Source organism: Mus caroli, unplaced genomic scaffold (assembly GCF_978045245.1).
Source record: "Mus caroli unplaced genomic scaffold, Mus_caroli_1 scaffold_13, whole genome shotgun sequence".
NCBI lineage: Eukaryota > Metazoa > Chordata > Mammalia > Rodentia > Muridae > Mus > Mus caroli.
The window spans coordinates 14,989,094-15,005,950 of NW_028227268.1; the positions used below are offsets into that span (position 1 = coordinate 14,989,094).

At 46.4% G+C, this 16,857-nt stretch overlaps 1 protein-coding gene across 8 annotated transcripts in view; it reads left to right on the plus strand.

The window, feature by feature from the left end:
• The first annotated feature begins 8,571 nt into the window (after positions 1-8,571).
• Bptf (bromodomain PHD finger transcription factor) overlaps positions 8,572-16,857 on the plus strand; it is a 104,375-nt gene continuing 96,089 nt past the window's right edge. For all 8 annotated transcript variants that reach the window (XM_029483120.2, XM_085829456.1, XM_029483118.2 and 5 more), the window contains exon 1: positions 8,572-9,226. In XM_029483120.2, coding sequence (XP_029338980.2) covers positions 8,572-9,226 — 655 coding nt within the window. The remainder of the gene's footprint in view (positions 9,227-16,857) is intronic.

Consider the following 16,857-nt stretch of genomic DNA (forward strand, 5'->3'; position numbering starts at 1 on the left):
GCTGGGAATTGAACTCAGGACCACTGGAAGAGCAGTCAGTGCTCTTAACTGCCGAGTCATCTCCCCAACCCATGGTTTTTGTTTTTTTGGGGGGACTGGTTTTCTCTGTGTAGCCCTGGTTTTTCTGGCACTCCCTCTTTAGAACAGAGATGTCTACCTCTGCCTCTGCATCGAGTCATCTGGCTGCTCTCAACATCTTTCCCCACCCTTACCCCACATGGGTTTTATTTGTGTACCCCTAGCGGTCCTAGAACTTGTTCCTTTTTTTTTTTTTTTTTGATACAGGGTTTTTTCTGTGTAGCCCTGTTAGCCTTGGCTGTCCAGGAACTCACTTTGTAGACCAGGCTGACCTCGAACTCAGAAATCTACCTGCAGCCGGGCATGGTTGTGCATGCCTTTAATCCCAGCACTGGGGAGGCAGAGGCAGGGCTACACAGAGAAACCCTGTCTTGGAAAACCAAAACAAATCCACCTGCCTCTGCCTGCCAAGTGCTGGGATTAAAGGTGTATGCCACCACTGCCTGGCCTTTTTTTTTTTTTTTTTTAAATCCCATCTCTATATGCTGATTGGTTCCATCTTCAGAGTGATCTTAGGCCTCCTAATGTGGAACCACAGTAGTCAGCAGGAACACAGCACAGAACAAGGAACTCTGAGGACTGGACCCCACTCACTACTTAGTATACCCCACATTCCACACACACAGCTATGTGTTGAGAGGTAGTACAGAGCCTGCTGCAGGTCTCAAAAAGGAATGTCTGGATGCATTTAGGGGAGGAAGCTTTGCTCGCTTTGCTTGCAGACTGCTCTTTTTCTGGATCCTAACAGCTTGAAAGTCTGGTATTCCTGCGACTGTGCCATTTATCCCAAACCAAGTATGTATTTCACTTAGCCATGAAGTGACTACTCCCTTCTCCAAGAGCCCGTGTATGAAAAAACAAGCCTGAACATGTCCCCGAGAAGCACAGAAAGGTGCAACTCCAAGCTGTTTTGCTTCCATGTCACCGCTCAACACATAGCCACAGTGTCACAGAGAATTCCCCATGAGCAGGTGACTACGGAGGAGAAGGAGATTTTTCAAAAGTTTATGTGTATATGTATTCATGGGAATATAAGCTGTGTGTGTGTGTGTGTGTCTGTGTGTGTCTGTGTGTGTGTATGTGCCTGCAGAGGCCAGAAGAGGGCATCAGATCTCTCCAGGAGCTACACTTAAAAGCAGTAGTGAAGCCGGGCATGGTGGCACACACCTCTGATCCCAGCACTTGGGAGGCAGAGACAGGCGGATTTCTGAGTTCAAGGCCAGCCTGGTCTACAAAGTGACTTCCAGGACAGCCAGGGCTATACATACAGAGAAACCCTGTCTTGAAAAACCAAAAATAAATAAATAAATAAATAAATAAATAAAAAAAAAGCACAGTGAGCTGCCCAATATTGGCTTTTGGAACCGACTCATAAGATTCATCTGGAAGATCAGGAAGCACTCTTACCTGAGGAGCCCTCTCTCCAAGATCTTAACAGACAGGCAGGAAGAACATTTCCCAGTACATAAATAAGTAGTGTTCTTCTGGTTCCAGTTGCCACAAGAAAGACTCTGGAAATTCACAAGCCAGGTGGCCATGAATTTAAGAGCTTAAGAAAGAAGCCGGGCGTGGTGGCACACATGTTTAATCCTAGCACTTGGGAGGCAGAGGCACCCCCCCCAAAAAAAAAAAAAAACTCCAAAAAACACAAACCAAACCAAACAAACAACTTATCAAGGGACTGAAGGGATGATGCAGTATTTAAGAATACTGGCTCCTGGTGGTGGGTGGGGTGCTGGTGTTGGGATATAAAGTTAATAAATAAATTAATTAATCCAATACCATTCTGACATACACAATGACAAAACTCACACGCGTGAGGCACATACACACATACACACTCCCCAAGAAAAAACATTAAATAAGGTTTCAGTGCAGAAGAGGAAGAACTCACTTTGTAGACCAGGCTGGCCTCAAACTCAGAAATCCGCCTGCCTCTGCCTCCAGAGTGCTGGGATCAAAGGCGTGCGCCACCAAGCTGGGCTGAGGAAGAAGCTTTAATGAGTGAATCTATGGGTCTATGGAGTGAGTTCCAGGACAGCCAAGGCTACACAGAGAAATCCTGTCTTGAAAAACCCACCAACCAACCAACCAACCAACCAACCAACCAGGTAACTCATACCCATGGGCCCAAGATGGCGTTTGACTAGTAGAATACTGATACAATATGCAGGAAGCCCAGCAACATAAACTGGGTGTGGTGACTCACAACTGTAATCTCAGCTCTCAGCAGGTGGAGACAGCAAGATCAGGTATTCAAGGTCAACCTTGGCTGCGTGGTGACTTGGATACAAAATTGTTCTTCAGGAAGGAAGAGGGACCCAAGACTGACCTGTGGATCTGAGGCCAGGAACAAAGTAACACAAAGTAACAGTCAGGTCCTGGGGTTGTTTATAAAAGGACTCACCTGTTGTCAATCATTATGATACAGTTTGTGAAGAGGTTTTCCCCTCCCAGGTATAGACCAAGTGAACACCTCTCTAGTTCAACATTATGGTAACTTCTTTCTTCTAACTTTCTCTTTCTTTGTGATAGGGTCTTAGTCTCCTAGGTGTTGGGTTGAAAGGTGTGCAGGAGTTGGAGAGATGCCTTAACACTTTTAGAGTACTACTTGCTCCTCCACAGGACCTGGGTTCGATTCTCAGCACCCACATGGTAGTTAAGAAATGTCTGGTGGGGCTGGAGAGATGGCTCAGTGGTTAAGAGCACTGACTGCTCTTCCGAAGGTCCTGAGTTCAAAACCCAGCAACCACATGGTGGCTCACAACCATCTGCAATGTGATCTGACACCCTCGTCTGGTGTGTCTGAAGACAACTACAGTGTACTCATATACATAAAATAAATAAGTCTTTTTTTTTTTTTTTTTTAAGAAATGTCTGGGGCTGGTGAGATGGCTCAGTGGGTAAGAGCACCCGACTGCTCTTCCGAAGGTCCAGAGTTCAAATCCCAGCAACCACATGGTGGCTCACAACCACCCGTAATGAGATCTGATGCCCTCTTCTGGAGTGTCTGAAGACAGCTACAGTGTACTTACATATAATAAATAAATTAAAAAAAAAAAAAAAAAAAAAAAGAAATGTCTGGGGCTGGTGAGATGGCTCAGTGGGTAAGAGCACCCGACTGCTCTTCCAAAGGTCCAGAGTTCTAATCCCAGCAACCACATGGTGGCTCACAACCATCCGTAACGAGATCTGGCACCCTCTTCTGGAGTGTCTGAAGACAGCTACAGTGTACTTACATGTAATAAATAAATAAATCTTTAAAAAAGAAAAAAAAGAAATGTCTGGTACTCCAATCCCAAGGGATCCAACATCCTTATCCTGCCTTCCCTGGGCACTGCCTGCACATGCATTTGGTGTGCAAACATACCTGCAGGCAAAACACATTTATTTAAAAAAAAAAAAAAAAAAAAAGGTATGCGTCGGACTGGAGAGATGGCCAGTGGGTAAGAGCACTCGACTGCTCTTCCGAAGGTCCAGAGTTCAAATCCCAGCAACCACATGGTGGCTCATAACCACCCGTAATGTGGTCTGATGCCCTCTTCTGGTGCATCTGAGGACAGCTATGGTGTACTTACACATAATAATAAATAAATAAATTAAAAAAAAAAGGTATGCGTCTTTAAATTTTTAACTTTATTTTTTAATGTGTCTGTGTGTGGCCTGTGGAGGCCAGAAGAAGGTGATGGAACCCCTGGAGGCAGAGTTACAGGCAGTGGTTTTCTGTGTAGTCCTGGCTGCCTCAGAACTCACTCTGTAGACCAGGCTAGCCTTGAACTCAGAGGTACCCACTTCTGCCTCCTGACTGCTGGGACTTGCTACCACTGCCTGCTGCAGTAAGAGCTCTCAGCTGCTGAGTGGTCTTTCCAGCCCTAGATTTTTGTCTTACCAGGTCCCAGTGTGTAGCCCTGGCTGGCCTAAAACTCACTGTGTATCATTGAAGTCACAGAGCTTTGTCTGCCTCTGCCTCCAAAGTGCTGGTATTAAAGGCATGGGATACCATGTCTAGCAACTTAAAAAAAAAAAGATTTTTTTCCCCCTCACATCTATGTGTGTGGTATATGCATTTGAGAACAAGCTAGAAAAGGGCATTGAATCCCCTGGAGCTAGGGCTTAGGTGGTTGTGAGCCACCTGCTGTGGGTGATGGGAACTGAACTCTGGTCTTCTATAAGAGTAGCAAGTGCTTTTACTCCCTGGGAATTTACCCAGCTCTGAGCCACTCACTGCAGTAACAGTGCATTCGTTATACATTGTAGCAACTGCCTAAGAACCTGACCTTATAGTGACCTGGCATGAGAGATCCACTAACTTTATCATCTATGGCACTGGCCACCGAGTGCTTAGCTTTCTTTCTTTGTGCTGGGACTCACTCGGATTTAGACTGGTGGCCCCCCTGCCTTTTCTCTGGAACATTAGGATCCTTAGATAGATGGAAGGTAATGGCTTCAGAGGTTGGATTCTTTTTAGATTCGGAACCCACAATTCTAAAATTCTCTGTATCCTTCTTTTTTTTTTTGTTTTTCGAGACAGGGTTTCTCTGTGTAGCTCTGGCTGTCCTGGAACTCACTTTGTAGACCAGGCTGGCCTCGAACTCAGAAATCTGCCTGCCTCTGCCTCTCCAATGCTGGGATTAAAGGCATGCACCACCGCGCCAGGCTTTCTCTGTATCCTTCTTAAGAATTTCTTTCCTGAGTTCAAGGCCAGCCTGGTCTACAGAGTGAGTTCCAGGACAGCCAGGGCTACACAGAGAAACAAACAAACAAAGAATTCCTTTCCCGGGCTGGAGAGATGGTTCAGAGGTTAAGAGCACCGACTGCTCTTCTAGAGGTCCTGAGTTCAATTCCTAGCAACCACATGGTGGCTCACAACCATCTGTAATGGGATCCCAGTGCTGTCTTGTGGTGTGTCTGAAGACAGCTACAGTGTACTCACATACATGAAATAAATAAAATCTTAAAAAAAAAAGAAAAGAATTCCTTTCCTGATTAAATGACCCATAGTTACTTTGTCAAGACTGACAACTAAAACGTCTATGTAATTCTAAAAACATCTCTGTCTCTCTGTCTCTCTGTCTGTCTCTGTCTGTCTCTCTCTCTATATATATATATCACAGGTTACAAAGCTCGGCTGTAACCAGAAAACATATCATATGTTTGGATCAATCTGCAGGATTGGAGCTTTTCCATCTCTGTCTTACTCTGTAGTACAGGCCACTAGCCTTAAAGCTCAAGATGCTGAGGTCAGAGGACCATTTGAGGCCAGGAATTTGCACCAGACTGTATAGTACTGTGTGGCCATGATTAAAGAAGCAAGTAGAGTGGGGAGGGGAAGGGGAAAAAAAAAAGAAGCAAGAAAACAAACAAACATCAAAACCCAACACTGGCACCCATCTATGTCCATCATTGAAGAGGTTAAGGTAGGAAGAATAGCAGTTTCAGGACAGCTTGTATTGCACAGTGACACTGCTTCAAACCAAACCAAACCAAACCAAACCAAACCAAACCAAACCAAACCAAACCAAAGAGCTATACCTGGTGTCATATGCCTGTGAAGTAGAGAGAGAAGGGTCAGGAGTTCAAAGACAGCTTCAGCTACATAGCCAATTTGAGGCCAGCATAATACCCTATCTCAAAACAAGTTAACATTTAAAGATATACCTGTTATCTTTAAAAAAATCTTTGGCATTTATTTATTTGTGTTTGTGTGTGGGTTTGTAGACTTCGGAGAGAAATTTTGGGGAGCTGGATCTCTCCTCTCTCTTTATTTTATTTATTTATTTATAAAGATTTATTTATTTATTTATTTATTTATTTATTATATGTAGGTACACTGTAGCTGTCTTCAGACACTCCAGAAGAGGGAGCCAGATCTTGTTATGGATGGTTGTGAGCCACCATGTGGTTGCTGGGATTTTAACTCTGGACCTTTGGAAGAGCAGTCGGGTGCTCTTACCCACTGAGCCATCTCACCAGCCCCTTTATTTATTTTTTAAAAGATTTATTTATTATTACACATAAGTACACTGTAGCTGTCTTTGACCACACCAGAAGAGGGCATCAGATCTCATTACAGGTGGTTGTGAGCCACCATGTGGTTGTGGGGATTTGAACTCAGGACCTTCAGAAGAACAACAGTCAGTGCTCTTAACCTCTGAGCCATCTCTCCAGCCCTCTTTATTTTATTTGTGAGACAGGATCTCTGGGTTGCCCTTTGCCTCCTGAGTGCTGGGATTAAAGGCTTGCAGTTATACCACCAGGTTGTCTTCCTGTGGTTGCAGGGATTGAACAGAGGCCAAAAGGTGTGGTGGCGAGGATCTTTACCCATGAGGCATCCTGTTTGCCTGTCTGTTTTTTTTTTTTTTTTTAAAGATTTATTTATTATATGTAAGTACACTGTAGCTGTCTTCAGACACTCCAGAAGAGGGCGCCAGGTCTCGTTGCGGATGGTTGTGAGCCACCATGTGGTTGCTGGGATTTGAACTCTGGACCTTTGGAGGAGCAGTCGGGTGCTTTTACCCACTTTGCCATCTCACCAGCCCGCCTGTCTGTTAAATAACTTTACTCTGTACACACACACACACACAGAGGATCGATAGATAGATAGATAGATAGATAGATAGATAGATAGATAGATAGAGGCATAATGGCACATGTGTCACCCTACAGCCCAGAGTTTGATGCCAGGCTAGGCCACTCTATCTAAAAACAAACATACAAACACGTTTCAGATAAAACCTTCATAATTCTCTTGAAAAATATAGATTTGAAACCTGCATGGAGGGATCTGTCTGTAATTCCAGAGTTTGTGAGGCTGAAGCAGGAGGTTCACAAGTTTGACAGCAGCCTGGAGTTCATAGCGAGTCTGGCAAAACCCACCACTGCAGGGTGTGGTGGCACACACCTTTGCTCCCAGCACTCAGCAGGCAGAGGCTGGTGGATCTCTACTAGGAGCTGGAAGGCAGCCTGGTCTACATAGTGATTTCCAGGCCATCCAAGGCCTTACCCTAATAAATTATTAGACCTTGCTCTAATAAAACAAAATAAAACACCCACTATCACCAAGGAATATCAGAAGATCTGCCTATTTGGGCCTGCATTCCTATAGCTGCAGCCTTTGTTTACCCAAGAACTCCTGTGACTTACTTTCCTTTGGTGTCTTATGAGGTCCCAGTGGGTAAGTTTACCACTCTCAGAGATCAACCAAAGTGAATACATAATAAATTAGTTGGCAATTAGTACTTGCTTTTTAATTTTCACTTCATTTCTATTCACCGAACTGTATTGTAATAAGCCAGTTAGTTAGTGGGCTGAATCCTATTAACTTTTTCTTCAAATTACTTTTTCTGTTCTCACATCTATTAATAAGCACTCATATAGGTTCCTAAAACCTTTCTTTTCTTTCCAGAGCCCACCCCGAGGACCCTGTGTTGAGCCAGCTCAATTTGGCGACATTTGGTGCACGTGGCTGAGATTTCACTTTCGTGACTAGCACCCTATAGGCCAAACCAAGACTGGTAATTTGTCAGGTAGACATTATTTCCAGGTAACACAAACACATAACTTTGTGAAGCCAATTCTAGACAGGACGCCATCCTTCCTATGGTAAGTTCTGGCTCAGGTGTGGAAGTTCGTAGCTGGGAAGAGAGAAAGGTGCCTGGAGGCCGCTAGGAACCACGCTCTGGAATTTAACCCCGGGCTCTGAGGGTGGGAACTCGGAGAAAGTCAGTGAAACCACGTTGGGGGTGTGGCTCCCCGCGTGCATTCCTGGAACAACTTCGGGCCCCTCTAGATCCAAGCCTTTGGGAGCTCTCTATTGGGACTGACTTAGCTCCAGCTCCTGTCCCTGCGTGGGTGGCTTTGCGTAGTGACTGCCCCCAGTCTGTAAGTCGTGCCTCTCCGCGAGACCCCCCCTCTCCCCTTTTTTTGCATTATTTCCCCCAAAGGACCGGTGACTTGGGAAGAAAACTCCCTGTTTTCCGGCCCCGGTTTGGGAGACGCGCATTGAGGTCTCCCTAAGACCTCAGCTGAGGGGGAGGTGGTCTTCCAGGAGGAGACCCCAGCCTGGGTGGGGGGACACCCCACGCCACCCATCCCGCTCCTGCGCCGCCGCCGTGCAGCCGCGCAGGGGCGCTCCGGGGCCTCCCCGCCCCCGCCGCGCCGCTCCCGCGCTCCCCCTAGCGGCCGCCGCGCCGCCTCGCTCTGTCCCAGGCTCGTCGGGCGGCGCAGCTCACGTGACCGCGCTCCGGGCCTGCGGCCGCTGTCGGTTCCCCCAGTCACCGAGCGAGAGGGAAGAAACAAGATGGCGGCTGCAGGCGATCCGGAGCGGGGCCCCGGCAATTCGGACTGAGCCTTCTCCCTCCACCCCGCCGCTGCCGGGCCGCGCCCCTCCCGCCCGGGCCCCGGCGCCCTCCCCTCCCCCTCGGCCCCGGCGCCCCCCGCGCCCCTCCCCCACCCCTTCCGCTCCCCCCCCCCCCCCCCAGCCGCGGCTCCGACATGAGGGGCCGGCGGGGCAGGCCGCCCAAGCAGCCCGCGGCTCCTGCTGCGGAGCGCTGCGCCCCGGCCCCGCCGCCGCCGCCGCCGCCGCCGCCACCACCGCCGCCGCCACCGCCGCCGCCGCCGCCGCCGCCCGCCTCCGGACCCATAGGGGGGCTGCGCTCGCGGCACCGCGGCAGCAGTCGGGGCAGGTGGGCCGCCGCCCAGGCTGAGGTGGCGCCCAAGACCCGGCTGAGCTCGCCCAGGGGGGGCGGCCGCAGGAAACAGCCGCCACCGCCACCGCCAGCCTCCGGCAGCAGCGCCAGCGGCCCGGGCCGGGGGGGCCGAGGAGGCGGGGGCGGCAGGACGGGGGGCGGGGGCGGCCACCTGGCCCGGACCACCCCGGCCCGCCGCGCCGTCAACAAAGTGGTGTACGATGACCACGAGAGTGACGACGACGACGAGGAGGAGGACATGGTCTCGGAGGAGGACGAGGAGGAGGAGGAGGATGGCGACGCCGAGGAGACCCAGGATTCCGAGGACGAGGAGGAAGATGACATGGAAGAAGACGACGATGACTCCGATTATCCGGAGGAGATGGAAGACGACGACGACGACGCTAGTTACTGCACGGAAAGCAGCTTCAGGAGCCATAGTACATACAGCAGCACTCCAGGTAACCACCCAGGCCGCCGGGAGACTCCTTCCCCACCTCCTCCCTCCCCCTGGCTTGCTCCCTCTCCAGTGCAGTGCATCCTGCTTCCTAGCTCTACCCCCCCCCCTCCCGGCCTGTCCCCCACGCGGAGGCCACAGCGCGTCTAGTGACAAAAAAAAAAAAAAAAGAAAAAAGAAAAAAAGAAAAGAAAAAAAAAGACAAAAACAAAACTAGATTTGCAAGAGGAAAGAGGCGCATTGTTCAAAATGGAGATTGCATTGTTGCAGTTTGCAGGCCACTGACTCGTTCTCTCTTCTTCTCCCCCTCCCTCTTTATCCTCTTCAAAATTTGTGCCAAGTGCGGTGGCTCCACCAGGCAGGATTGAAACTTTGGCACACAAGTACCCATTGAGTTCGTCTTTCTTCCCTTGTTTTGGTGGGAGTATTTTATTTATTTATTTTGCGATGAAAGAAACCTCCTGCTTTGCAAACCGTTGCATGTCTAATACGTTTTGTTTTAGATTTGAAAGAAAAATTATCTGTTCCTTAAAAGAGAATTTCGATGGTGGCGCCACACCTAGACGGTCTCCCTTTCCTACCCCCTAGTTAGCTAGTTTGGTAACTGTTTTGGAGAAAGGGTTGTTGTTCGGTGAGCTGGGAGCTTCCTGGGGTCCTGAGCGCTTGTTTGTGTTCTTCGAATGAGTACTCGTGGTCGCGTGCAACAGTTGCTGGTAAATGCTGATTAAAGAGCAAAGCAGAAAACTAGACCAAACCAAGTTTGGCAATCCTTCCGATTTAAAAGTACTCTGGTTAAGTTCCAAATAAAAGTATAACACCACGGGGCCGTGTGTCCTAACCAGTTTGATTTTGACTTTGCGTTGGAGATGGCAGTTTCGTGGCACCTGTTGCCGAAGATGTGTGGTTGATCATCTAGGCGCAAATTGCCAGAGATGAACTTTTTGAAGTCACAGTATAGAAGTGTCAGATTGGACCCGACAGGACTTTTTCTTGTTATTCTGTTTCTGAGGGAAAAACCCTTCCTGAATCAGCGGTGGGCTTCATCAGTAGTGGTGAATTCTCAGATGTTTTCTCGAGTAATTTCTTGAGGTGGGTCCTGAGATGTGGGTCAAGTAAAAGGCACATGTGCAATTGCTCCTTTGTATTAAATGAATAGTTATGGGGGGGGGGGATCTTAACTTGTAGCAACAGACTTCTTTCAGGCTTTTTCTTAAGTTTCTATTCACCTGGATTGATAAAAATTAAGATCTAATTGTAAGGACATTTACAAAGTAAGTGAGGACATATGAGGGTCTTTCCTATGAGAGCCTGTCGTACTGTTTTCAGAGAAGATGAGGGTACTAGGAGTGGTTAAATTTAAGTGTTTTCATTTATAACTGCTTAAGATCCTAACTGCTGCAAGTATGAGAATTAAACCAGATTAGATTGGTTAACACCAAGTGAAAAAAGCTAGTTTCCTTTGTCTGTCTTGAAGAAGGTTGCCTATTTTATGGGGCCTGGAGGGAGGCTATCTTTTAGCAAGTTTAATTTCTTGCCAACTTAGTTTAGTGTGTCTTTTATAGTACTAGGTTTTACTTTAAGAAATTACGTGTTGGGCATCTGCATCAAGAGCTCAAAATTGAGCTGAAGATGGCAGTAGTGGAGGAAGTTAGTTTTTGAGTTAGGACTGAGGCATTTTGGCAGGGTAATTCAGCTAACTTTTAACTCCTTGAAGACCTGGCCAACAGTTCTGATGAACTGAAGACCATGAAAATGCTGAATTAAATTGCAATTTGTGGTTAGGGATTCTATTTTTTTTTTTAATTTATTTATTTACATTGTATGTAAGTACACTGTAGCTGTCTTCAGACACTCCAGAAGAGGGCGTCAGATTTCGTTACGGATGGTTGTGAGCCGCCATGTGGTTGCTGGGATTTGAACTGGGGACCTTTGGAAGAGCAGTCGGTCGGCGCTCTTAACCACTGAGCTGTCTCGCCAGCCCTTTCTTTTTCTTTTTTAAAGATTTATTTATTTTATGTATATGAGTACACTGTAGCTGTACAGATGGTTGTGAGCTATCATGTGGTTGCTGGGAATTGAACTCAGGACCTCTGCTCTCTGCTCGCTCCAGCCCAAAGTTTTATTTATTATTATATGTAAGTACACTCACTGTAGCTGTCTTCAGACACACCAGAAGGGGGTGTCAGATCTCATTACAGATGGTTGTGAGCCACCATGTAGTTGTGGGGATATGAACTCAGACCTTCAGAAGAGCAGTCAGTGCTTTTAACCGCTGAGCCATCTCTCCAGCCCAGCCATTATTCTTGAATGACACAGGCTACCTCTGTGTACGCTTGTCCTGTGATTATGGGAAGTAATTACTTTAGGAGTAACTTTTGCTCTTAAACATTCTGTAGCTCCTAACAGACATTCACACTGTAGATAATGCATAAAAAGACTGATTGGATAACTTGCTGTTAGTAGGTGGGAAATTTGATAATTCTCTAGTAGGTGCCATAACTTAAATGTTCTGTTTTTTTTTTTTTAAAGATTTATTTATTTATTATATGTAAGTACACTGTAGCTGTCTTCAGACACTCCAGAAGAGGGCGTCAGATCTCCTTACGGATGGTTGTGAGCCACCATGTGGTTGCTGGGATTTGAACTCCAGACCTTTGGAAGAGCAGTCGGGTGCTCTTACCCACTGAGCCATCTCACCAGCCCCCAAATGTTCTGTTTTTAAGAAACTCAAGTTGGTGTAACTAGATTTGGATAACACTTCAACTCTTCCTAACAGCAGACATGTTACACTTTTTAAAAAATAACTTTTAAAAAGATGTATTTTCACTGTTTTTTTTTTTTTTTGTTTTTTTTTGTTTTTTTTTTTGAGACAGGGTTTCTCTGTGTAGCCCTGGCTGTCCTGGAACTCACTTTGTAGACCAGGCTGGCTTCGAACTCAGAAATCCGCCTGCCTCTGCCTCCCGAGTGCTGGGATTAAAGGCGTGCGCCACCACGCCCGGCCTGTTATTTTTTTTTAAATTATGAGTATGTCTATGTGAGTGAGAGTGTATGCACCTGGTATAGGTGTCTGCAGGTAGCAGAGTGAGCTGTCGTTTCAGATGGTCTGAGAGCCATGCGACGTGGTAAAGGGATCACACACACTCAGGCCCTCTGGAAGGGCAGCAAGCCTCCTGGTTTAAACTGTTCTTTCATGTGGGCTGCCAGGCCTTTTCCTTTCTTTATTGGCTTTATTAACTTGAGAGTTTGGTCTTTTGAAACAAATTATTTCTTCAGATGATGGTAAAAGGATGTTACATTTTGTGTTTTTGATTTTAAAGTCTGTCCACATGTTTTTAGTGAGTATCCATTCTGGGAGTGATTTGCTGAAACTATTGTACCATTAGTTTTATAGTTGGTCCTTCTGGAAGGAGACTTTAGGTCAATGTGTATTTTTTTTGTTGTTGTTTATTTTTGTTTTTTTCTTGGTTTTTCGAGACAGGGTTTCTCTGTGTAGTCCTGGCTGTACAGGAACTCACTTTGTAGACCAGGCTGGCCTTGAACTCAGAAATCTGCCTGCCTCTCAAGTGCTGGGATTAAAGACTTGCGCCACCACTGCCCAGCCAATGTGTATATTTGTAAAGTGTAGATTAAGATACACTTAAGCTGCTCCAGAACAGTCAGGGCTACACAGAGAAACCTTGTCTCAAAAAACCCAAAGAAAAAAATAGATACACTTTCCAGCAGGCCCGGCTCGGTATGGTGCTCCACACCTTTAGTCCTAGAACTCTGGAGGCAGAGGCAGGAGGATCTTATTATGAGTTTGAATATGATCTGTAGTCTGGTCTTTATAACAAGCTCCAGTACAGCCACGACCACATAGAGAGACTCTGTCTCAAGAGGAAAGAAAAGAAAGGCGGGTCCCAAGAAGGAGAGTTGGGAGATAGGGCTGTATGCTGTACAATCAAGGCTAAAGAGGAATGTCCTTTAGGTAATGTAGACTAATTTGATTACAAGTTTTTGTAATTTAGAACATTGGCTTGAGTATTACTGGCAAATTAAATCCCTAGTATAAGAGTTCACCTGGTACAGTGGTTGCTTAGCATGCATGAAGCCCTGGCTTCGATTTCAGCACATAAGGTGGGTTTGGTAGGGCAGGCTTCTAATCCCAGCACTGTGGATGTGGAGACAGGAGGAACAGAAGTTCACAGTCATCTTTAGCTACATAGTGACATACACAGCTTGAGTTACTGTTGGACCGGAGTATCTTAACTAACTATTTAGTATACAAGTAGATACTATTAAATAAGATTCTTAAAAAATAGGTTAAAAAATAGGTTTCTAGCCGGGCATGGTGGTGCATGATGTCTTTAATCCCAGCACTCAGGAGGCAGAGGAAGGTGGATTTCTGAGTTTGAGGCCAGCCTGGTCTACAGAGTGAGTTCCAGGACAGCCAGGGCTACACAGAGAAACCCTGCCTCGAAAAACCAAAAAAAAAAAAAAAAAAAAAGTTTCTAATATCACAAGTATCACTGAGGTCTTTTTTGAGTACTCTGAGATAATGTAGCTGTTTGCTGCAGACTGGCTTAGTGTTACTGTTGCTTTGATGAAACAGCAAGACCAAAAGTAACTTAGTGTGTGGCTCACAGATCCTAAGTCACAGTTCATTGAGGGAAGCCAAGGCAGGAGGAACACAAACCTGACTGGAACCTGGAGGCAGGAGCTGATGCAGAGGCCAAGGATGAGGAGGCTTGCTCTCCCATAGCTTTCTCGACTTGCTTTCTTACAGCACCCAGGCCCCCAGGCCAGGGATGGCACCACTCACAGTGGGTTACCCCCTGCCCCCAGATCACTAATTAAGAAAACGTTCTACTGCTTTGTTGGCTTACAGCTGGGTTTTCTGTGAGGCCTTTTCTCAATTGAAGCTCCCTCAGTCATCCTCTCAGATGACTCCAGCTTGTGTCAAAGCAACAAAACTAGCAAAAAGATAGTATTAAAGTCGCAGACATAAAACTAACTAGCACACAAATATTATTAAAGTCACAGACATAAAACTAACTAGCACACAAATATTATTATTTATTTATTTATTTTTAAAGATTTATTTATTTTTATTATATGTAAGTACACTGTAGCTGTCTTCAGACACTCCAGAAGAGGACGTCAGATCTCATTACGGATGGTTGTGAGCCACCATGTGGTTGCTGGGATTTGAACTCCGGACCTTCGGAAGAGCAGTCGGGTGCTCTTACCCACTGAGCCATCTCACCAGCCCTCACACAAATATTATTAAAGTCACAGACATAAAACTAACTAGCACACAGATATTATTAAAGTCACAGACTTTAAAAAGCTCATTATTTACTTATTTGTGTGTGTGTGTGTGTGTGTGTGTCTGTCTGTCTGTCTGTCTGTGTTCTCCAGTCAGGATTTCTCTGTGTAGCCCTGGCTGTCCTGGAATTTGTTCTGTAGGACAGGCTGGCTTTAAACTCAGAGATACCCCCTGCCTCAGCTTCTGCCTCCCAAGTACAGGGAGTAAAGGTGGGCTCCACCACTTGTGGCTTTAAACGTTTATTTTATTGAGGAATTTTTCCCCTTTTGTGACAGCAACTTATTCTAGGCTGGCCTGATCTCACTGCCATCCTCCTGCCTCAGCTTCTCAAGTACTGGGATTAAGGTGCATGCCAACAACACTGCTGATTTCTTTTTGTGGAGAAAAAAAAAAACCTTTTTCCCACAGGGCAACCACTACTGATTGATGCTGGTTATCAATCAATGCAAACCTGAAACTGTCTCATTGTGCTGAGTTAGATGCATTTTGTTGAGTAATTTTATTGATTGATTGATTGATTGATTGATAAAGGCTTGAGGTCTGGCCCAGTGCTTTAGTGCACTTGTTCCTCCTGCAGAAGTCCCAGGTCCCATTCCCAGTGCTCACATGGTGGTTCACAACTCCAGTGCCAGGAATCCAATGCCCTCTTCTCAACTCCTAAGCCTCCAGGCTCCCACAGGTGTGCATTACATGCACACAGCTAAAACACTCATTCATATACAATAAATAAACCTGAAAATACATATATTAAGAAAACCCTCATACAGTTAGTTTATTTGGTAGGCATTATTTGCTGGTATATTGAGAAGAATTGTATTGAAAAGTCTGTTCTATCTCTCTACCCCCTTCACCTACTTTGCGTACTGGGGTTTGAACCTAGGGTTCTGTATTCTATATGCCCGGTCTCTTTATTTTTTTTAAGGTAGGATCTTGTTAAGTTGCCTTGAATTTGACAGTCTTTCTGTCTTATCTTACCAAGTAGTGTATACTACCAAGCCAAACAAACAAAAATCAGATTTTTTTTTTTCCCCTTCCTTTTCTTTTTTTTTTTTTTTTTTTTTTTTTTTGGTTTTTCGAGACAGGGTTTCTCTGTGTAGCCCTGGCTGTCCTGGCACTCACTTTGTAGACCAGGCTGGCCTCGAACTCAGAAATCCGCCTACCTCTGCCTCCCGAGTGCTGGGATTAAAGGCGTGCGCCACCACGCCCGGCCCCCCTTCCTTTTCAAAAAGGATCTCACTGCGTATCCTTGGCTGGCCTAGAATGAACTCATTGTGTGACCAGGTTGGCCTTGAACTTGTGTTGATCTTTTTCAGCCTACTCGGTGCTGGGATTACAGGGATGTACCACCCTGTGCTGCTCGGAAGGTGCACGTTCTGACAGCACTGTGAAACTTAGCATTTCTGATAAAAATGAAAAAGATTTATGCTATGTTTGAGACAGAATGGCCCTTGCATGAGACTTCTGGGAATATTTAGTTATGATTTTGAAATTTGGCATCTTTTACAACTTCAAAACAAAATCCTGGTATCCTGGGAGCCTTAATGATTTGTGTCCTCTAAGGATTATGACAGCAGAGACTGGTGGCAGAGATACTCTGAATGAACTGTAGGTTCCCCAGAAGTCGAGAGCAGCATCCCACTGCACTGGTGGTATTTCCTCCTTCAGAGACACCAGAGTGTGTCTTTTCAGTATACACACAATTCCGTATTACTTCAAGGGAGGTACCAAGTGGAGACCTACGGGATATGGAAGGCAGCATCCACACTCTTTGGGGGCTGGTTGGTGTGGGCAGAAGCTTCCTGGCCCGGCTTGTAAGGAGGGAGGCGGGGCAGGAGCAGCATGATCTCAGCACTGATAGTCAAGTGTGGGCAGAGGCCAGTGGTGTTTAGCAAGAGCTGAAGAGAATCGGAAGTCAACTGTGAAGCTGCGGCAATGCCCTGTGCTGGGCAGCTCCCTGGGGAGGCAGGCTGGCCACACACTTGCTTTCTTCCCTTGCCTGCTGAGTTAATGATTGGGCAGTGGGGTAGCCCCGGGCATTATTCCTGATAGGTAACAGAGTTGAGGTGTGGTATTCTCATTCTCATCTGCAGTGCTCCGTGTGGAAGCTTGGCTTCCTGCCACACATGAGGTCACAGAGATGTGCTGTAAGCCTCCCCTGTACTGAGAGAGAGGTGCACCTGAAAGGTGGCCTGAAGCCTTTTCTGTGTCTCTCACAGATCTGTGTTCCATGCTTCAGTCTGGTTCCAGGAATCAATCAGAAGATCTGGGAATAGTGGGATATGGTCTCAGTGATAATAGACTCCTGTTCTCCAGGATTCAGCGGGAAG